This window comes from Vidua chalybeata (assembly GCF_026979565.1).
Source record: "Vidua chalybeata isolate OUT-0048 chromosome 36 unlocalized genomic scaffold, bVidCha1 merged haplotype SUPER_36_unloc_2, whole genome shotgun sequence".
Classification (NCBI taxonomy): Eukaryota; Metazoa; Chordata; class Aves; order Passeriformes; family Viduidae; genus Vidua; species Vidua chalybeata.
Genome location: NW_026530300.1, coordinates 154,366 through 175,225, shown reverse-complemented (window position 1 = coordinate 175,225; position 20,860 = coordinate 154,366). Strand labels below are relative to the sequence as shown.

General features: G+C 61.2%; 1 protein-coding gene across 1 annotated transcript in view; it reads left to right on the top strand.

The window, feature by feature from the left end:
- PFAS (phosphoribosylformylglycinamidine synthase) overlaps nucleotides 1-20,568 on the top strand; it is a 35,189-nt gene extending 14,621 nt beyond the window's left edge. Inside the window, exons 11-30 of the mRNA XM_053933184.1 lie at nucleotides 364-426; nucleotides 1,136-1,197; nucleotides 1,594-1,755; nucleotides 3,013-3,126; nucleotides 4,216-4,347; nucleotides 5,844-6,074; nucleotides 6,977-7,157; nucleotides 7,850-7,933; nucleotides 9,164-9,319; nucleotides 10,222-10,347; nucleotides 11,460-11,605; nucleotides 12,311-12,400; nucleotides 12,633-12,843; nucleotides 14,028-14,119; nucleotides 15,191-15,305; nucleotides 16,574-16,711; nucleotides 17,987-18,145; nucleotides 19,151-19,201; nucleotides 19,316-19,361; nucleotides 19,467-20,568. Coding sequence (XP_053789159.1) covers nucleotides 364-426; nucleotides 1,136-1,197; nucleotides 1,594-1,755; nucleotides 3,013-3,126; nucleotides 4,216-4,347; nucleotides 5,844-6,074; nucleotides 6,977-7,157; nucleotides 7,850-7,933; nucleotides 9,164-9,319; nucleotides 10,222-10,347; nucleotides 11,460-11,605; nucleotides 12,311-12,400; nucleotides 12,633-12,843; nucleotides 14,028-14,119; nucleotides 15,191-15,305; nucleotides 16,574-16,711; nucleotides 17,987-18,145; nucleotides 19,151-19,201; nucleotides 19,316-19,361; nucleotides 19,467-19,815 — 2,708 coding nt within the window. The 3' untranslated portion in view covers nucleotides 19,816-20,568. The remainder of the gene's footprint in view (nucleotides 1-363; nucleotides 427-1,135; nucleotides 1,198-1,593; nucleotides 1,756-3,012; nucleotides 3,127-4,215; nucleotides 4,348-5,843; nucleotides 6,075-6,976; nucleotides 7,158-7,849; nucleotides 7,934-9,163; nucleotides 9,320-10,221; nucleotides 10,348-11,459; nucleotides 11,606-12,310; nucleotides 12,401-12,632; nucleotides 12,844-14,027; nucleotides 14,120-15,190; nucleotides 15,306-16,573; nucleotides 16,712-17,986; nucleotides 18,146-19,150; nucleotides 19,202-19,315; nucleotides 19,362-19,466) is intronic.
- The last annotated feature ends 292 nt before the right edge of the window (nucleotides 20,569-20,860 follow it).

The window sequence follows — 20,860 nt, the reverse complement described above, 5'->3', positions numbered from 1 at the left end:
ACCCCGTGAGCTCCATCCACGACCAGGGGGCCGGGGGGAACGGTGAGAGGGGGACATTTGGGGACATTTGGGGACATCGGGGACATCAGGAACCCCGTGAGCTCCATCCACGACCAGGGGGCGGGAGGGAACGGTGAGAGAGGGGACATTGGGGACATTTGGGGACATTGGGGACATTGGGGACATTGGGGACATCGGGGACAGAGGGGACATTGGGGGACATTGGGGACATTGGGGACACTGGGGACATTGGGGACATTGGGGACATCAGGAACCCCGTGAGCTCCATCCACGACCAGGGGGCGGGAGGGAACGGTGAGAGAGGGGACATTGGGGACATTTGGGGACATTTGGGGACATTTGGGGACATCGGGGACATCAGGAACCCCGTGAGCTCCATCCACGACCAGGGGGCGGGAGGGAACGGTGAGACTGGGGACATTTGGGGACATTGGGGACATTGGGGACACTGGGGACATTGGGGACATTGGGGACATCAGGAACCCCGTGAGCTCCATCCACGACCAGGGGGCCGGGGGGAACGGTGAGAGAGGGACATTTGGGGACATTGGGGACAGAGGGGACATTGGGGGGGATTGGGGACATCGGGGGGATTGGGGACATTGGGGACATTGGGGACATTTGGGGACACTGGGGACATTGGGGGGATTGGGGACATTGGGGACATTGGGGACACTGGGGACACTGGGGACACTGGGGACATTGGGGACATTGGGGACATTGGGGACATCGGGGACATTGGGGACATTGGGGACATTTGGGACATCAGGAACCCCGTGAGCTCCATCCACGACCAGGGAGCCGGGGGAACGGTAAGAGGGGGACACTGGGGACATTTGGGGACATTGGGGACCTTGGGGACATCGGGGGGATTGGGGACACTGGGGACACTGGGGACATTTGGGACAGTGGGGACATTGGGGGGTTGGGGACATTGGGGACAGAGGGGACATTGGGGACATTGGGGGATTGGGGACATTGGGGCCATTTGGGGACATTGGGGACATTGGGGGGATTGAGGACACTGGGGACACAATGGGACAAGTCCGTGGTGCCAGGCTGTCCCCAGCGATGGCCCCGCTGATGTCCCCAACGATGTCCCCGATGTCCCCAGGCAATGTCCTGAAGGAGATCTCGGAGCCGGCCGGGGCCGTCATCTACGCCAGCCGCTTCCAGGTCAGTGTCCCCAAGGTCCCCAAGGTCCCCAAGGTCCCTGACATCCCCGATGTCCCCGATGTCCCCTCGGTGTCCCCTCGGTGTCCCCTCGGTGTCCCCTCAGTGTCCCTTGTCCCCACATCCCCCCAATGCCTTCCATCCCCCAATGCCCCCAGTGGCCCTGGTGGCACTTTGGTGGCCCCGGTGACACTTTGGTGGCCCTGGTGGCAGCTGGGGGACCCCACGCTGACCATCCTGGAGCTCTGGGAGGGCTCTGAGTGTCCCCAGGGTCCCCAAATCCCCAATTTCCCTTTAACCCCTTCAATCCCATGGTGTCACTGGTGGCCCCGGTGGCACCTTGGTGGCCCCGGTGACACTTTGGTGGCCCCGGTGACACTTTGGTGGCCCCGGCGGCAGCTGGGGGACCCCACGCTGAGCATCCTGGAGCTGTGGGGCGCCGAGTACCAGGAGTCCAACGCGCTGCTGGTGCGGCCGGCGGCGCTGGCGCTGCTGCGGCGCCTGGCGGAGCGCGAGCGCTGTCCCCTGAGCGTGGTGGGGACGATCACCGGGGACGGGCGGGTGAGCGGGGACAGCCGCGGGGACAGCGGGGACACTGGGGACACTGGGGACACTGGGGACACTGGGGACACTGGGGACAGCAATGGGGCCAGCCACGGGGACAGCGGGGACACTGGGGACAGCACTGGGGACACTGGGGACACTGGGGACGATCACCGGGGACGGGCGGGTGAGCGGGGACAGCCACGGGGACAGCGGGGACACTGGGGACACTGGGGACACTGGGGACGATCACCGGGGACGGGCGGGTGAGCGGGGACAGCCGTGGGGACACTGGGGACAGCAATGGGGACAGCACAGGGGACACTGGGGACGATCACCGGGGACGGGCAGGTGAGCGGGGACAGCACAGGGGACACTGGGGACAGCACAGGGGACAGCAATGGGGACAGCAATGGGGACACTGGGGACACTGGGGACATCGAAGGGGTTTGGGACATTGGGGACATTGGGGACATTGGGGGATTGGGGACATTTGGGGACAGGGCAGACATCGAGGGCGTTTGGGACATCGGGGACAGCAGGGACACCATGGGGACATTGGGGACATTGGGGACATTTGGGGACATTGAGGCACATTGGGGACATTGGGGGACATTGGGGACATTGGGGACATTGGGGACATTTGGGGACATTGAGGCACATTGGGGACATTGGGGACACTGGGGGACATTGGGGGACATTGGGGACATTGGGGGACATTGGGGACATTGGGGACATTGAGGCACATTGGGGACATTGGGGCTCCTGGGTGTCATTTTGGGGTCCTGAGGGTGTTTTTGGGGGGGGGATTTTTTGGTGTTTTTGGGGTGAATTTTGGGGTTTTCGGGGTAATTTTGGGTCGATTTTTTGGGGTGATTTTTGGGGTTGGTTTCGGGGTGTTTTGGGGTGTTTTTTTTGGGGTGGTTTTTTTGGGGTGATTTTTTGGGGATTTCTGGCAGTTCTTGGGGGCGGTTTTGGGGTGACTTTGTGGTGGTTTTGGGGCTGATTTTTGGGGTTTTCGAGGTAATTTTGGGATGGATTTTTGGGGTAATTTTTGGGCTGTTTTGGGGGATTTCTGGGGCTGTTTTTGGGGTGATTTTGGGGTGGTTTTGGGGTGATTTTGTGGTGGTTTTGGGGCTGATTTTTGGGGTTTTCGAGGTAATTTTGGGATGGATTTTTGGGGTAATTTTTGGGCTGTTTTGGGGGATTTCTGGGGCTGTTTTTGGGGTGATTTCGGGGTGTTTTTGGGGCTGATTTTTGGGGTGTCCCCCCCAGATCGTGCTGGTCGATGACCTGGCGTCGCCCGTGCCCGAGGGGGGGTCCCACGAGGGGCTCCCCACCCCCGTCAACCTCGAGCTGGAGTGGGTGCTGGGCAAGATGCCCCAAAAGGTGAGCGGGGACCCCAAAATCCGACCCGAAATTTGGGGGGGAGCCCCGAAATGGGACCCCAAAAATGGTCCCAAAATTTGGGGGGGGGAAAAACCCAAAATGGGACCCCAAAAATGGCCCCAAAAAAGGGATCCCAAAAGGTGAGCGGGGACCCCAAAATCCGACCCGAAATTTGGGAGGGAGCCCCGAAATGGGACCCCAAAAATGGTCCCAAAATTTGGGGGGGGGGAAGACCCCAAAAAAGGGATCCCAAAAGGTGAGCGGGGACCTAGCGCCGATTTCGGGTCCCCGGTGCCCATTTTGGGGTCCCTCTGTGACAATTTCGGGTCCCAGTGCCAATTTCGGGTCCCGGTGCCGATTTTGGGGTCCCCGTGCCGATTTCGGGTCCCTGTGCCAATTTCGGGGTCCCCGGTGCCGATTTTGGGGTCCCCGGTGCCGATTTTGGGGTCCCTCTGTGACAATTTCGGGTCCCCGTGCCCATTTTGGGGTCCCAGTGCCAATTTCGGGGTCCCGGTGCCCATTTTGGGGTCCCAGTGCCGATTTCGGGTCCCTCTGTGACAATTTTGGGTCCCTGGTACCAATTTCGGGTCCCGGTGCCGATTTTGGGGTCCCCGGTGCCAATTTTGGGGTCCCAGTGCCGATTTTGGGGTCCCCGGTGCCGATTTTGGAGTCCCCGGTGCCGATTTTGGGGTCCCTGGTGATAATTTCGGGTCCCTGGTGCCCATTTCGGGTCCTGGTGCCCATTTTGGGGTCCCCGGTGCCAATTTTGGGGTCCCAGATGACAATTTTGGGGTCCCGGTGCCAATTTTGGGGTCCCAGATGACAATTTTGGGGTCCCGGTGCCAATTTTGGGGTCCCAGATGACAATTTTGGGGTCCCCGGTGACAATTTCGGGGTCCCTGGTGACAATTTTGGGTCCCTGGTACCAATTTCGGGGTCCCTGGTGACATTTTTGGGGTCCAGGTGCCAATTTTGGGGTCCCCAGTGCCGATTTTGGGGTCCCAGTGCCGATTTTGGGGTCCCTGTGCCAATTTCGGGGTCCCGGTGCCGATTTTGGGGTCCCGGTGCCGATTTTGGGGTCCCCCCCAGGAGTTCTCGCTGTCGCTGTCGCCCCTCCCGCGGCGCCCCCTGAGCCTCCCCCCGGCGCTCTCGGTGCGGGCGGCGCTCGAGAGGGTCCTGAGGCTGCCGGCCGTGGGCAGCAAGAGGTACCTGACCAACAAGGTGAGCGTCACACCTGTGTCACACCTGTGTGTGTCACCTGTGTCACCTGTCACACCTGTGTGTGTCACCTGTGTCACCTGTCACACCTGTGTTACCCCAACCCCGCCCCAAACCCCGGCCGTGGGCAGCAAGAGGTACCTGACCAACAAGGTGAGCGTCACACCTGTGTGTCACACCTGTCTGTGTCACCTGTGTCACCTGTCACACCTGTCTGTGTCACCTGTGTCACCTGTCACACCTGTGTTACCCCAACCCTGCCCCAAACCCCGGCCGTGGGCAGCAAGAGGTACCTGACCAACAAGGTGAGCGTCACACCTGTGTGTCACACCTGTCTGTGTCACCTGTGTCACCTGTCACACCTGTGTGTGTCACCTGTCTGTGTTACTTGTCAGGTCTGTGTGTCACCTCCTCAGCACGGCCCCGGTGTCACCTGTGTGTGTCACCTGTGTCACGCCCACCTATGGCTCCTTTTAAGTCCCCCCAATGTCCCCCGATGTCCCCAACATCCCAAAAATCCCCAAATCCCCAATGTCCCCCAATGTCCCCAAAGCGCTCCGTGTCCCCAACGTCCCCACTGTCCCTAACCCCCTGCTGTCCCCAATGTCCCCGATGTCCCCAAACCCTCCGGTGTCCCCAACATCCCCGCTGTCCCCGCTGTCCCCAATGCCCCTGGTGTCCCCGGTGTCCCCAACCCTCCAATGTCCCCCATGTCCCCACTGTCCCTGCTGTCCCCAACGTCCCCAGTGTCCCCAATGTCCCCGCTGTCCCCGCTGTCCCCATGTCCCCATGTCCCCAGTGTCCCCAATGCCCTGCTGTCCCCGCTGTCCCCATGTCCCCATGTCCCCGCTGTCCCCTCTGTCCCCGCTGTCCCCGCTGTCCCCAACATCCCCGCTGTCCCCAACCCCCCGCTGTCCCCGCTGTCCCCACTGTCCCTGTGTCCCCAGTGTCCCCGCTGTCCCCATGTCCCCATGTCCCCGTGTCCCCGCTGTCCCCAATGTCCCCAACCCCCCGCTGTCCCCGCTGTCCCCGTGTCCCCACTGTCCCCGCTGTCCCCAGTGTCCCCGCTGTCCCCATGTCCCCGCTGTCCCCGCTGTCCCCACTGTCCCCAATGTCCCCGTGTCCCCGTGTCCCCGCTGTCCCCAACCCCCCCGATTTCCCCACTGTCCCCACTGCCCCCGCTGTCCCTGCTGTCCCCTTGTCCCCGCTGTCCCCAGTGTCCCCGCTGTCCCCAACCCCCCGCTGTCCCCGTGTCCCCACTGTCCCCGCTGTCCCCAGTGTCCCCGCTGTCCCCATGTCCCCATGTCCCCGTGTCCCCGCTGTCCCCAATGTCCCCAACCCCCCGCTGTCCCCATGTCCCCATGTCCCCGTGTCCCCGCTGTCCCCAACCCCCCGCTGTCCCCGTGTCCCCACTGTCCCCGCTGTCCCCAGTGTCCCCGCTGTCCCCATGTCCCCGCTGTCCCCGCTGTCCCCGACCCCGCGCTGTCCCCGTGCCGCAGGTGGACCGCTCGGTGACGGGGCTGGTGGCCCAGCAGCAGTGCGTGGGGCCCCTGCACACGCCGCTGGCCGACGTGGCCGTGGTGGCCCTGTCCCCGTTCGGGGACAGCGGCGCCGCCACCGCCATCGGCGAGCAGCCGCTCAAGGGGCTGCTGGAGCCCGCGGCCGGCGCGCGGCTGGCGCTGGCCGAGGCCATCACCAACCTGGTGTTCGCACGCGTCACGCACCTCAAGGTGGCACCTGGGGACATCGGGGACATCGGGGACATTGGGGGGTTTGGGGACATTGGGGAGGTTTGGGATATTTGGGATGTTGGGGACACTGGGGACATGGGGCGCTGGCCGAGGCCATCACCAACCTGGTGTTCGCCAGGGTAACGCACCTCAAGGTGGCACCTGGGGACATTGGGGACATCGGGGACATCGGTGGGGTTGGGGACATTGGGGGGGTTTGGGATATTTGGGGTGTTGGGGACACTGGGGGACATTTGGGGATTTTTGGGATTTTTGGGATGTTGGGGTCACTGGGGGACATTTGGGGGGTTGGGGGCATTGGGCTGTCGGGGACACTGTGGGGTGGGGGTGGCAGCAGGGGGAGGTGACAGGCGGTGGCACTGACCTGTCCCCTCCCCCGTCTCTCTCTCTCTCTCATCGCTGTCCCCTCTCTGTCCCCCCACTGTCCCCAATGTCCCCCCGCTGTCCCCAATGTTCCCACTGTCCCCTCTGTCCCCACTGTCCCCAATGTCCCCCCGCTGTCCCCACTGTCCCCAATGTCCCCTCTCTGTCCCCTCTCTGTCCCCCCACTGTCCCCAATGTCCCCTCTCTGTCCCCTCTCTGTCCCCCCACTGTCCCCAATGTCCCCCCGCTGTCCCCACTGTCCCCAATGTCCCCCCGCTGTCCCCAATGTTCCCACTGTCCCCTCTGTCCCCTCTCTGTCCCCTCACTGTCCCCACTGTCCCCACTGTCCCCTCACTGTCCCCACTGTCCCCACTGTCCCCTCACTGTCCCCACTGTCCCCACTGTCCCCTCTCTGTCCCCCACTGTCCCGCTGTCCCCACTGTCCCCACTGTCCCCTCTCTGTCCCGGTTGTCCCCCCTGTCCCCACTCTGTCCCCACTGTCCCCTCGGTGTCCCCAGGACGTGAAGTGCTCGGGCAATTGGATGTGGGGCTCCAAGGCGGGCTCCGAGGGCGGCGCGCTGGTGGCCGCGTGTGACGCGCTGGTGGTGGCCCTGCGCCGCCTCGGCGTGGCCATCGACGGCGGCAAGGACTCGCTCAGCATGGCCGCCCGCGTGGGGACCGACACCGTGATGGCACCCGGTGACAGCGGGGACGGCGCAGGGGACACGGGGGGACACGGGGGTGTTGGGGACATTGGGGACACGGGGGGATTGGGGACACTGGGGATTTGGGGACATTGGGGGGATTGGGGACATTGGGGATTTGGGGACATTGGGGACATTGGGGACACGGGGGGATTGGGGACATTGGGGATTTGGGGACACTGGGGACATTGGGGACATTGGGGACACGGGGGGATTGGGGACATTGGGGATTTGGGGACATTGGGGGGATTGGGGACATTGGGGACACGGGGGGATTGGGGACACTGGGGATTTGGGGACGTTGGGGACATTGGGGACATTGGGGACACGGGGGGATTGGGGACATTGGGGATTTGGGGATGTTGGGGACATTGGGGACATTGGGGACATTGGGGATTTGGGGACATTGGGGACAGTGGGGATTTGGGGACACTGGGGGGACACTGAGGGGATTGGGGACATTGGGGACAGTGGGGACAGTGGGGATGTTGGGGACATTGGGGACACTGGGGGGACACTGGGGGATTGGGGACATTGTGGGGATTTGGGGACATTGGGGACATTGGGGGATTTGGGGGCGTTGGGGACATTGGTGACACCCAGGTGACACTGAAGTGACGCAGGTGGCACTGAGGTGACCCTGAGGTGACCCTGAGGTGACACCCAGGTGACGTTGGTGACCCGCAGGTGCCCTGGTGATCTCGGCCTACGCCGTGTGCCCCGACGTCACGGCCACCGTCACCCCTGACCTCAAGTGTCCCAACGAGCGCGGTGAGGGGACACCTGGGACACACCTGGGACACACCTGGGGACACCTGGGCACACCTGGGACACACCTGGGACACACCTGGGACAGCTGGGGACACCTGGGACACACCTGGGGACACCTGGGGACACCTGGGCACACCTGGGACACACCTGGGGACACCTGGGGACACCTGGGATACACCTGGGACACCCCTGGGGACACTTGGGACACCTGGGACACACCTGGGACACACCTGGGGACACCTGGGGACACCTGGGATACACCTGGGGACACCTGGGACACACCTGGGCACACCTGGGATACACCTGGGATACACCTGGGGACACCTGGGGACACACCTGGGCACACCTGGGGACACCTGGGGACACCTGGGGACACACCTGGGACAGCTGGGGACAGCTGGGACACACCTGGGACACACCTGGGGAAACATGGGCACACCTGGGGACACCTGGGGAAACCTGGGACAGCTGGGGACACTTTTGGGGCCACTTTGGGCCATTTTTGTCCCTTTCGGTTCCAATTTTTTCCGGCTCTTTTGGGGCCATTTTTGCGTCCATTTTTGGGTGGATTTCCCCCATTTTTGGTTCCATTTTCGGGTCCATTTTTGGGTGGATTTTCCCCATTTTTAGGTCAATTTCCCCCATTTTTGGGTCCATTTTTGGGTCCATTTTTGGGTCCATTTTTGGGTGGATTTTCCCCATTTCTGGGTCCATTTTCAGGTCCATTTTTGGGTCCATTTTTAGGTGAATTTTCCCCATTTCTGGGTCCATTTTTGGGTCCGATTTCCCCCATTTTTGGGTGGATTTCCCCCACTTTCGGGTCCATTTTTGGGTCCATTTCCCCCATTTTTGGTTCCATTTTTGGTTCCATTTTTGGGTGGATTTCCCCCATTTTTTGGGTCCATTTTTGGGTGGATTTCCCCCACTTTCGGGTCCATTTTTGGGTCCATTTCTGGGTCCATTTTTGGGTGGATTTCCCCCATTTTTGGGTCCATTTCCCCCATTTTTTGGGTCCATTTTTGGGTGGATTTCCCCCATTTTTGGGTCCATTTTTGGGTGGATTTCCCCCATTTTTGGGTCCATTTCCACCATTTTTTGGGTCCATTTTTGGGTGGATTTCCCCCACTTTCGGGTCCCTTTTCAGCTGGACCCCCCCGTTCCCCCCCCGATTTGGGCCCAGGTTTGGGGGCTGCCCGGGGCTGATTTTTGGGGCGGTTTCGGGGTTTTTAGGGAGCCTCCTGTGGGTGCAGCTGAACCCCGGCCGGCACCGCCTGGGGGGCTCGGCCCTGGCCCAGGTGTTCGCCCAGGTGGGCGACGACTGCCCCGACCTGGACGAGCCCGGGAGCCTCGAGAGCGCCTTCAACGTCACCCAGGAGCTGCTGCGAGGTTTGGGCCGAAAAACGGCGATTTTGGGGCTTCTTGGGGGAAAAAATGGGGATTTTGGGGCGAAAAAAAAAAGGGGATTTTAGGGCAAAAAAAAAAAAAAAAGGAGATTTTTGGGTGGGAAATGGAGATTTAGGAGCGAAAAGTGGCAAATTTTAGGGTGACAAATGGGGATTTTGGGTTGAAAAACTGTGATTTTGGGTGAAAAATGGGGATTTTGGGTGAAAAATGGGGGTTTTGGGTGTAAAATGGGGATTTTGGGTGAAAAATGGGGGTTTTGGGTGTAAAATGGGGATTTTGGGTGAAAAATGGGGGTTTTGAGTGTAAAATGGGGGGTTTGGGTTGAAAAATGGGGATTTTGGGGTGAAAAATGGGGATTTTGGGGGTTTTTTTGGGTTGAAAAATGGGGATTTTGGGGCTGCCTCGGGCTTTGGGGTGGCCCTGGGGTGACACTTGGTGACCCCGAGGTGACTCTTGGTGACCCTTGGTGGCCCCAAGGTGACATTAGGTGGCCCCGAGGTGACCCTTGGTGGCCCCGAGGTGACCCTTGGCGACCCCAAGGTGACCCTTGGTGGCCCCAGGTGACCCTTGGTGACCCCAAGGTGACATTAGGTGACCCCGAGGTGACCCTTGGTGACCCCGAGGTGACATTAGGTGGCCCCAAGGTGACATTTGGTGGCCCCGAGGTGACCCTTGGTGGCCCCAAGGTGACATTTGGTGACCCCGAGGTGACCCTTGGTGGCCCCGAGGTGACATTTGGTGGCCCTGGGTGACCCTTGGTGACCCTGGGTGACCCCGAGGTGACCACGGGTGACATTAGGAGGCCCCGGGGGTGGCCCTTGGTGGCCCCAAGGTGGCCCTTGGCGGCCCCGAGGTGACCCCCGGTGCCACCGGCGTGTCCCCAGAGCGTGTCCTGCTGGCGGGCCACGACGTCAGCGACGGTGGCCTGCTGGGCTGCGTGCTGGAGATGGCCTTCGCCGGCAACTGCGGCGTCACCGTCAGCGTCCCCGCGCCGCCGCCCGGCGTCACCCGTCAGTGCCACCGCTGTCCCCACGCCCCGCTGTCCCCCCACTGTCCCCCACTGTCCCCGATGTCCCCCAAACCCCCCAATGTCCCCCCAATGTCCCCCCAACCCGCCCAATGTCCCCGATGTCCCCAAACCAACGATGTCCCCCGATGTCCCCAGGTGTCCCCGATGTCCCCAATGTCCCCAGTGTCCCCCCAATGTCCTCAAATCCCCCCAATGTCCCCACTGATGTCCCCAATGTCCCCAATGTCTCCAACCCCCTCGATGTCCCCAGTGTCCCCCCCCAGTGTCCCCAAATCCCCCCAATGTCCCCGCTGTCCCCCAATGTCCCCAAATCCCCCCAATGTCCCCCCAGTGCTGCCACTGATGTCCCCAATCCCCTCGATGTCCCCAATGTCCCCAGTGTCCCCAAAGCCCCCAATGTCCCCAACCCCCACAATGTCCCCAATATCCCCCCTGTCCCCAATGTCCCCGCTGTCCCCTGTCCCCCTGTCCCCCCGATGTCCCCCTGTCCCCAATGTCTGTCCCCCTGTCCCCGCTGTCCCCCCGATGTCCCCAATGTCCCCAATGTCCCTGCTGTCCCCTCCAATGTCCCCGCTGTCCCCGCTGTCCCCGCTGTCCCCAATGTCCCCAATGTCCCCGCTGTCCCCCCCAATGTCCCCTGTCCCCTGTCCCTGATGTCCCCTGTCCCCCCATTGTCCCCCTGTCCCCAATGTCCCTGCTGTCCTCCCTGATGTCCCCCCTGTCCCCAATGTCCCCAATGTCCCCGCTGTCCCCGCTGTCCCCCTGTTGTCCGCCCGCTGTCCCCCTGTCCCTGATGTCCCTCTGTCCCCCTGTCCCCGCTGTCCCCCCCAATGTCCCCCTGTCCCCGCTGTCCCCCCCAATGTCCCCCTGTCCCCACTGTCCCCGATGTCCCCTGTCCCCCCGCTGTCCCCCTGACATCCCCTGTCCCCGCTGTCCCCAATGTCCCCCTGTGCCCCTGATGTCCCCTGTCCCCCTGTTGTCCCCCTGTCCCCCTGTCCCCAATGTCCCCCTGTCCCCAATGTCCCCAATGTCCCCGCTGTCCCCCCAATGTCCCCGCTGTCCCCCCCAATGTCCCCTGTCCCCTGTCCCCAGCGCTGGCGCTGCTCTTTGCCGAGGAGCCGGCCCTGCTGCTCGAGGTGCCGCCGGCGGCCGCTGTCCCCGTGTGCCGCCGCTACCAGGACGCCGGTGTCACCTGTGTCCCCATCGGCCACAGCGGCCCCTACGGACCCCGCGCCATGGTGAGGGGACAGCGGGGACAGCGGGGACAGCGGGGACACTGGGGACAGCGGGGACACTGGGGACACTGGGGACACTGGGGACAGCGGGGACAGCGGGGACATTGGGGACACTGGGGACAGCGGGGACACTGGGGACACTGGGGACAGCGGGGACATTGGGGACATTGGGGGGATTGAGGACAGGAGGTGGCTCTGTCCCCCAGGGTGGGCGGTGGGACAATGGGGACATTGGGGGGACATTTGGGGGGAATTGGGGACATTGGGGGACATTGGGGACATTGAGGGGGTTGGGGACATTTGGGGACGTTGGGAGGACTGGGGACATTGGGGACATTTGGGGGGATTGGGGACATTGAGGAGGTTTGGGGACACTGGGGACATTTGGGGGTTGGGGACAGGAGGTGGCTCTGTCCCCCGGGGGTGGCGGTGGTGGCCTTCTGGCGTTGCTGTCCCCATGGTCCCTCGTTGTCCTCCCTGTCCCCCTGTCCTTGCGTCCCTCATGTCCCCTCGATGTCCCCTCATGTCCCCGTGTCCCCATCCCTCGATGTCCCCTCAATGTCCCCGATGTCCCCAATGTCCCCTCAATGTCCCCAGTGTCCCCATTTCCCAGTGCCACCATTCCGGTGTCCCACACCTCAATGTCCCCAGTGTCTCTCCATGACCTCCATGTCCTCAATGTCCCCAACGTCCCCGGTGTCCCCGCAGGTGACGGTGGCCGTGGGTGGCCAGGAGGTGCTGGCCGAGCCCGTGGGCGACCTCAGGGCGCTCTGGGAGCAGACGAGTCCCTGTCCCCGAGTGTCCCCAGTGTCCCCATTTCCCAGTGCCACCATTACAGTGTCCCACACCTCAGTGTCCCCAATGTCCCCCCAGTGTCCCTCAATGTCCCCAATGTCTCCAATGTCCTCAATGTCCCCAGTGTCCCCATTTCCCAGTGCCACCATTCCAGTGTCCCACACCTCAACGTCCCCAGTGTCTCTCCATGACCTCCATGTCCTCAACGTCCCCGGTGTCCCCGGTGTCCCCGCAGGTGACGGTGGCCGTGGGTGGCCAGGAGGTGCTGGCCGAGCCCGTGGGCGACCTCAGGGCGCTCTGGGAGCAGACGAGTTTCCGGCTGGAGCGGCTGCAGGCGGCGCCGGCCTGCGTGGAGCGGGAGGAGCAGGACCTGGCCACGCGCTGGGGACCCGAGTTCCGCGTCACCTTCGACCCCGACTACGTGTCCCCGATGGCGCGCGCCATGGGTGGGGACGCCGGGGGGTCGGGGGGAATGGGGACTTTGGGGATGTTGGGGGCGTTGGGGACACTGGGGGGATTGGGGACATCGGGGGGATTGGGGGTGCTGGGGACATCGGGGACACTGGGGGGATTGGGGACATTGGGGACATGGGGGGTGTTGGGCACATTGGGGACACTGGGACATCGTGGACATTGGGGGGATTGGGGGTGCTGGGGACATTGAGGGCGTTGGGGGGATTGGGGATATCGGGGGGATTGGGGGCGTTGGGGACATCGGGGATGTTGAGGGGATTGGGGACGTTGGGGACATTGAGGGCGTTGGAGGGGTCGGGGACACTGGGGGACATTGGGGGTGTTGGGGACATTGGGGGCATTGGGGATGCGGGGACATCAGGGGGATTGGGGACATTGGGGGCGTTGGGGACATTGGGGGCATTGGGGACATCGGGGACACTGGGGGGATTGGGGACGTTGGGGGGCATTGGGGGCGTTGGGGACATTGAGGGCATTGGGGGGGGTCAGGGACACTGGGGGACATTGGGGGTGTTGGGGACATTGGGGGCATTGGGGATGCGGGGACATCAGGGGGATTGGGGACATTGGGGGGGTTGGGGACATTGGGGGCATTGGGGACATCGGGGACACTGGGGGGATTGGGGACGCTGGGGGGCATTGGGGGCGTTGGGGACATTGAGGGGATTGGGGACATTCAGGACATTGGGGACACTGGGGATGTCGGGGACATCGAGGGGAGATTGGGGACATTTGGGGACATTGAGGGTGTTGGGGGGATTGGGGACATTCAGGACATTTGGGACATTGGGGGCACTGGGGGGACATTGGGGAATTGGGGACATTGGGGAATTGGGGACATTTGGGGACATTGGGGACATTCAGGACATTGGGGGGACGCTGGGGACATTTGGGGACACTGGGGACATCGGGGGGGGTGCCGGTGCCGATATTTGGGGTCCCCCAGAGCTGCCAGAGGGGTCTGTGGATTTTTCTGGGATTTCCTGGGATTTTTCTGGGATTTTTCTGGGATTTTCTGTGATTTTTATGGAATTTTGGGGGGTGGTTTTTTTGGCGTTATTTGCAGGGTTTTGGGGTTTTTTTTGGGGCCGGTGGGATTTGGGGCGGTTTTTGGGGGTTTCGGGGGGTGCCGGTGCCGATTTTTGGGGTCCCCCAGAGCTGCCGGGGCCGCGCGTGGCCGTGCTCAGGGAGGAGGGCAGCAACGGGGACCGGGAGATGGCGGCGGCCTTCGCCATGGCCGGCTTCCAGGTGGGACCCCGAAAGGGCCAGAAACACCCCAAAAAACACCCCCAAAGCACCTGGGGAACCCAGAGTGACCCCAAAACAGCCAGAAACACCCCAAAAACACCCCAAAAGCACCTGGGGAACCCAGAGTGACCCCAAAACAGCCAGAAACACCCCAAAAACACCCCAAAAGCACCTGGGGAACCCAGAGTGACCCCAAAACAGCCAGAAACACCCAAAATTACCTGTGGACCCCAAAACAGCCCAAACCACCCCAAAAATGCCCAAACCACCCCAAAACAGCCTGAAACACCCCAAAACTGCCAAAACCACCCCAAAACTGTCCAAACCACCCCAAAACAGCCCAAAACCACCCCAAAACTGCCCAAACCACCCTGAAACACCCCGAAACTGCCCAAAACCACCCCAAATTACCTGTGGACCCCAAAAACACCCCCAAACCACCCCAAAACAGCCCAGACCACCCCAAAAGTGTCCAAACCACCGAAAACCACCCCAAAAGTGCCTGAACCACCCCAAAACTGCCCAAAGCACCCCAAAACAGCCCAAACCACCCCAGAAGTGCCCAAACCACCCCAAAAGTGCCCGAACCACCCCAAAAGTGCCCAAACCACCCCAAAACAGCCCAAACCACCCCAGAAGTGCCCAAACCACCCCAAAACTGCCCAAACCACCCCAAAACTGCCCAAAACAGCCCAAACCACCCCAAAAGTGCCCAAAGCACCCCAAAAGTGCCCGAACCACCCCAAAAGTGCCCAAAACCACCCCAAAAGTGCCCGAACCACCCCAAAAGTGCCCAAAGCACCCCAAAAGTGCCCAAACCACGCCAAAAGTGCCCGAACCACCCCAAAAGTGCCCAAAACCACCCCAAAAGTGCCCAAACCACGCCAAAAGTGCCCAAACCACCCCAAAAGTGCCCAAAGCACCCCAAAACTGCCCAAACCACCCCAAAACAGCCCAAACCACCCCAAAAGTGCCCAAACCACCCCAGAAGTGCCCAAACCACCCCGAACCACCCCAAAAGTGCCCAAAGCACCCCAAAAGTGCCCGAACCACCCCAAAACCCCGCGCCAGGTGTGGGACGTGACCACCCAGGACCTCTGCGCCGGCGCCGCCTCCCTGGACGGGTTCCGGGGTCTCGTCTTCGTCGGGGGCTTCAGCTACGCCGACGTCCTGGGCTCGGCTAAGGGTGAGTCTGGGACCCCAAAAAAACCCCAGAAACCCCCAAAATCCTGAAACCCCGAATTGCGCAAAAACGGGGAGAAAATCCCCAAAAAAATTAAAAAAAAAACCAACATGAAAATCCCTAAAAAATCCCCAGAAATTCCAGAAAAACTCCCGAAAATGACCCCCAGAAACCCCCAAAATCCTGAAATCCCGAATTGCGCAAAAACGGGGAGAAAATACCCCCAAAAAAATCCACAAAAATACCAAAACCCCGGAAAAAAATCCCCCAAAAAATTCTACAAAAAACCGCAACTCCCCAAAACCCCCAAATCCTTAAAATACCAAATTCCACAAAAAATGGGGAGAAAATCCACAAAAATTCCACAAAAAAAAAAAAAAAATCTACCAAAAAACCCCAAAAATGACCCCAAAACCCCCACAATCCTAAAATCCCAAATTCCATAAAAATTCCACAAAAATCCCCAAAAAATCCCCCCAAAATCCCAAAAAACTCAACAAAAACGCCCGGAAATTCCACAAAAATACCCAAAAATTACCCCCAGAAACCCCTAAAATCTGAAATTCCACAAAAACGGGGGAGAAAAATCCCAAAAATTCCACAAAACCCCCCCAGTTTCCCCATTTTTCCCAAATCCCCGCTGTTTTTTCCCCATTTTTCCCAAATCCCCGGTGTTTTTCCCCATTTTTCCCAAATCCCTGGTGTTTTTTCCCCCCGTTTTTCCCCGTTTTTCCCAAATCCCCGCGTTTTTCCCCCGTTTTTCCCAAATCCCCGGTGTTTTTCCCCAATTTTCCCAAATCCCCGGTGTTTTTCCCCATTTTTCCCAAATCCCCGGTGTTTTTCCCAGTTTTCCCAAATCCCCGGTGTTTTCTCCCATTTTTCCCAAATCCCCGTTGTCTTTCCCCCCGTTTTTCCCCATTTTTCCCAAATCCCCGGTGTTTTTTCCCCCGTTTTTCCCCGTTTTTCCCAAATCCCCGGTGTTTTTCCCCAATTTTCCCAAATCCCCGGTGTTTTCTCCCATTTTTCCCAAATCCCCATTGTTTTTCCCCCCGTTTTTCCCCAGTTTTCTCAAATCCCCGGTGTTTTCCCCCCGTTTTTCCCCAAATCCCCGGTGTTTTTCCCCTATTTTTCCCAAATCCCCGGTGTTTTTTTCCCCCATTTTTCCCAAATCCCCGGTGTTTTTTCCCCCCATTTTTCCCCGTTTTTCCCAAATCCCCGTGTTTTCCCCCCGTTTTTCCCAAATCCCCGCGTTTTCCCCCCGTTTTTCCCAGGCTGGGCGGCCGCCGTGCGGTTCAACGCGGCGGCGCGGGCGCGGCTGGAGCGCTTCCGGCGCCGGCCCGACACCTTCAGCCTGGGCGTGTGCAACGGCTGCCAGCTGATGGCGCTGCTGGGCTGGGTGGGGCCGCCAGGTGAGTGTCACACCTGGGTCACACCTGTGTCACACCTGGGTCACCTGGGTCACACCTGGGTCACACCTGGGTCACACCTGGGTCACCTGTGTCACACCTGGGTCACACCTGGGTCACACCTGGGACACACCTGGGACACACCTGTGTCACCTGTGTCATACCTGGGGGACACCTGTGTGACCTCAGTGTCACCTGGGTCACACCTGGGTCACACCTGGGTCATACCTGTGTCACCTGTGTCTCCTGGGTCACACCTGTGTGACCTCAGTGTCACCTGTGTCACCTGTGTCACACCTGTGTCACACCTGTGTCACACCTGGGTCACCTCGGTCACCTCAACATCACCTGTGTCACCTGTGACACCTGTGACACCTGTGTGACCTCAATGTCACCTGGGTCACACCTGTGTCACCTGTGTGACCTGTGTGACCTCAATGCCACCTGGGTCACACCTGGGTCACACCTGGGTCACACCTGGGTCACCTGAGGTGTCCCCAGAAGTGTCCCCAGCTTTGTCCCTTTGGGGTTTCCCTTTTGGGAGCCGTCCCGGGGCTGTCCCCACGGTGTCCCCTCGATGTCCCCAAGGTGTCCCCTGGCTGTCCCCTTGATGTCCCCAAGGTGTCCCCATGGTGTCCCCTCCCTGTCCCCTGGCTGTCCCCTTGATGTCCCCAAGGTGTCCTGGGGCTGTCCCCTGGCTGTGCCCTCGATGTCCCCAAGGTGTGCCCTCGATGTCCCCTTGCTGTCCCCTGGCTGTCCCCAAGCTGTCCCTTGGTTGTCCCCACGGTGTCCCGGGGCTGTCCCCTCGGTGTCCCGGGGCTGTCCCCTGGCTGTCCCCTGGCTGTCCCCACGATGTCCCGGGGCTGTCCCCAAGGTGTCCCCAAGGTGTCCCCAAGGTGTCCTGGGGCTGTCCCCTGGCTGTGCCCAAGGTGTCCCCAAGGTGTCCCCTCGATGTCCCCTGACTGTCCCCAAGGTGTCCCCTCGATGTCCCCTGGCTGTCCCCTGGCTGTGCCCTCGATGTCCCCAAGCTGTCCCCTGGCTGTCCCCTGGCTGTCCCTTGGTTGTCCCCCCGGTGTCCCGGGGCTGTCCCCAAGGTGTCCCCAAGGTGTCCCCTCCCTGTCCCCAAGCTGTCCCCTGGCTGTCCCCATGGTGTCCTGGGGCTGTCCCCAAGGTGTCCCCACGGTGTCCCCTCACTGTCCCCTCGGTGTCCCCTCGGTGTCCCCTGGCTGTCCCCTGGCTGTCCCCAAGCCCTGGTGCCACTCGGGTGACGTTCCCCAGCAGGTGACGGCGGCGAGGGCGCGGCGGTGGCGCTGGAGCGGAACCTCTCGGGGCGCTTCGAGTCGCGCTTCGTCACCGTGCGCGTGGAGCCGGGCCCGGCGCTGCTGCTGCGCGGCATGGCCGGGGCACGCCTGGGCGTCTGGGTGGCACACGGGGAAGGTGAACTGGGAGCACTGGTTATACTGGGAGGGCACTGGGGCACGGCCGGGGCACGCCTGGGCGTCTGGGTGGCACACGGGGAAGGTGAACTGGGAGCACTGGTTATACTGGGAGGGCACTGGGGCACGGCCGGGGCACGCCTGGGCGTCTGGGTGGCACACGGGGAAGGTGAACTGGGAGCACTGGTTATACTGGTTATACTGGGAGGGCACTGGGGCACGGCCGGGGCACGCCTGGGCGTCTGGGTGGCACACGGGGAAGGTGAACTGGGAGCACTGGTTATACTGGGAGGGCACTGGGGCACGGCCGGGGCACGCCTGGGCGTCTGGGTGGCACACGGGGAAGGTGAACTGGGAGCACTGGTTATACTGGTTATACTGGGAGGGCACTGGGGCACGGCCGGGGCACGCCTGGGCGTCTGGGTGGCACACGGGGAAGGTGAACTGGGAGCACTGGTTATACTGGGAGGGCACTGGGGCACGGCCGGGGCACGCCTGGGCGTCTGGGTGGCACACGGGGAAGGTGAACTGGGAGCACTGGTTATACTGGTTATACTGGGAGGGCACTGGGGCACGGCCGGGGCGCGCCTGGGCGTCTGGGTGGCACACGGGGAAGGTGAACTGGGAGCACTGGTTATACTGGTTATACTGGTTATACTGGTTATACTGGGAGCACTGGGCTCTCCCTGCTGTCACTGGTGTGTTACTGGTTTGACTGGTGGAACTGGGCTGGAACTGGTTTCTAACTGGTCTCTAACTTTTTTCTAACCAGTTTAACTGCTCTCTAACTGGTTTAACTGGTCTGACTCATCCCTAACTGGTTCAGCCAATCTCTAACTGGTCTCTAACTGGTTTAACCGGTCTCTAACCAGTCTCTAACTGGTTTAACTGGTCTCTAACCAGTCTCTAACTGGTTTAACTGGTCTCTAACCAGTCTCTAACTGGTCTAACCGGTCTCTAACCAGTCTCTAACCAGTCCCTAACTGGTTGAACTGGTCTTTCCCAGGCCGTTTCCAGTTCCGGCCGCCCTCGGCCCTTGACCGCTGTGTCCGGTCCGGCCTGGCCACTCTCCATCAATGACCGTGGAGTGACCACTGACCATTACTGGTCTCTAACCAGTCTCTAACCAGTCTCTAACCGGTCCCTAACTGGTTGAACTGGTCTTTCCCAGGCCGTTTCCAGTTCCGGCCGCCCTCGGCCCTTGACCGCTGTGTCCGGTCCGGCCTGGCCGCTCTCCATCAATGACCGTGGAGTGACCACTGACCATTACTGGTCTCTAACCAGTCTCTAACCAGTCTCTAACCGGTCCCTAACTGGTTGAACTGGTCTTTCCCAGGCCGTTTCCAGTTCCGGCCGCCCTCGGCCCTTGACCGCTGTGTCCGGTCCGGCCTGGCCGCGCTGCGCTACGTCGATGACCGCGGCGACCCCACCGAGCGCTACCCCCTGAACCCCAACGGCTCCGGCCAGGGCGTGGCCGCGCTGGTGTCGCCCTGCGGCCGGCACCTGGCGGCCATGCCGCACCCCGAGCGGTCAGTGCGGGCCTGGCAGTGCCCGTGGGCCGGCCGGACGGCGGCCGCAGACGGCCGGAGCAAGACCGGCAACGGGCCCTGGCTGAGAATGTTCCGGAACGCGCTGGAGTGGTGCCTGCAGTGGCCGGATGGGGAGAAGTGACCGCTGAGTGACCAAGTGACCGCCTGGCTGACCACGCCCTGGGTACCCCCTCTGTGACACTGACCATCACTGACCACCACTGACCACCCACTGACCATCACTGACCACCCACTGACCATCACTGACCCCTCACTGACCCCTCACTGACCATCACTGACCACCCACTGACCACCCACTGACCATCACTGACCATCACTGACCATCACTGACCATCACTGACCACCCACTGACCATCACTGACCCCTCACTGACCATCACTGACCACCACTGACCACCACTGACCCCTCACTGACCCCTCACTGACCATCACTGACCACCCACTGACCATCACTGACCCCTCACTGACCATCACTGACCGCCCACTGACCACCACTGACCCCTCACTGACCCCTCACTGACCATCACTGACCACCCACTGACCATCACTGACCGCTAACTGACCATCACTGACCACCCACTGACCCCACAATGCCCTGGAATGCCCAGATGGGGAGAAGTGACCGCTGAGTGACCAACTGACCACTTGAGTGACCACCCCTGAGGACACTGGCCACTGAGTGACCACTTGAGTGACCACCCCGGGGGACACTGACCATCACCGACCATCACTGACCGCTGGGTGACCACTGAGTGACCCCTTGACCCCCTCAGTGACCAACTGCCCCCCGAGTGACCAACCGAGTGACCAACTGCCCCCCCGCGGAGGGGGCGGGGCCTTCAGTGACCAATAAAGTGCCCTTAATGAATGATTAATTAAGGAGGGAGGAGTGATTAATGCGTGACGTCATTGGGGGCGGGGCCAGGGCTCTCTCCCGGGGGGGGGGGGGGGTCGCTCTGTTGTCGCTCCCCCCGGAATCACAAATGTGATTTCTGTGATCTGCAGAGCACAAATGTGATTTTTGTGATCACAAATGTGATTTCTGTGATCTGCAGAGCACAAATGTGATTTCTGTGATCTGCAGAGCACAAATGTGATTTTTGTGATCTGCAGAGCACAAATGTGATTTCTGTGATCACAAATGTGATTTCTGTGATCTGCAGAGCA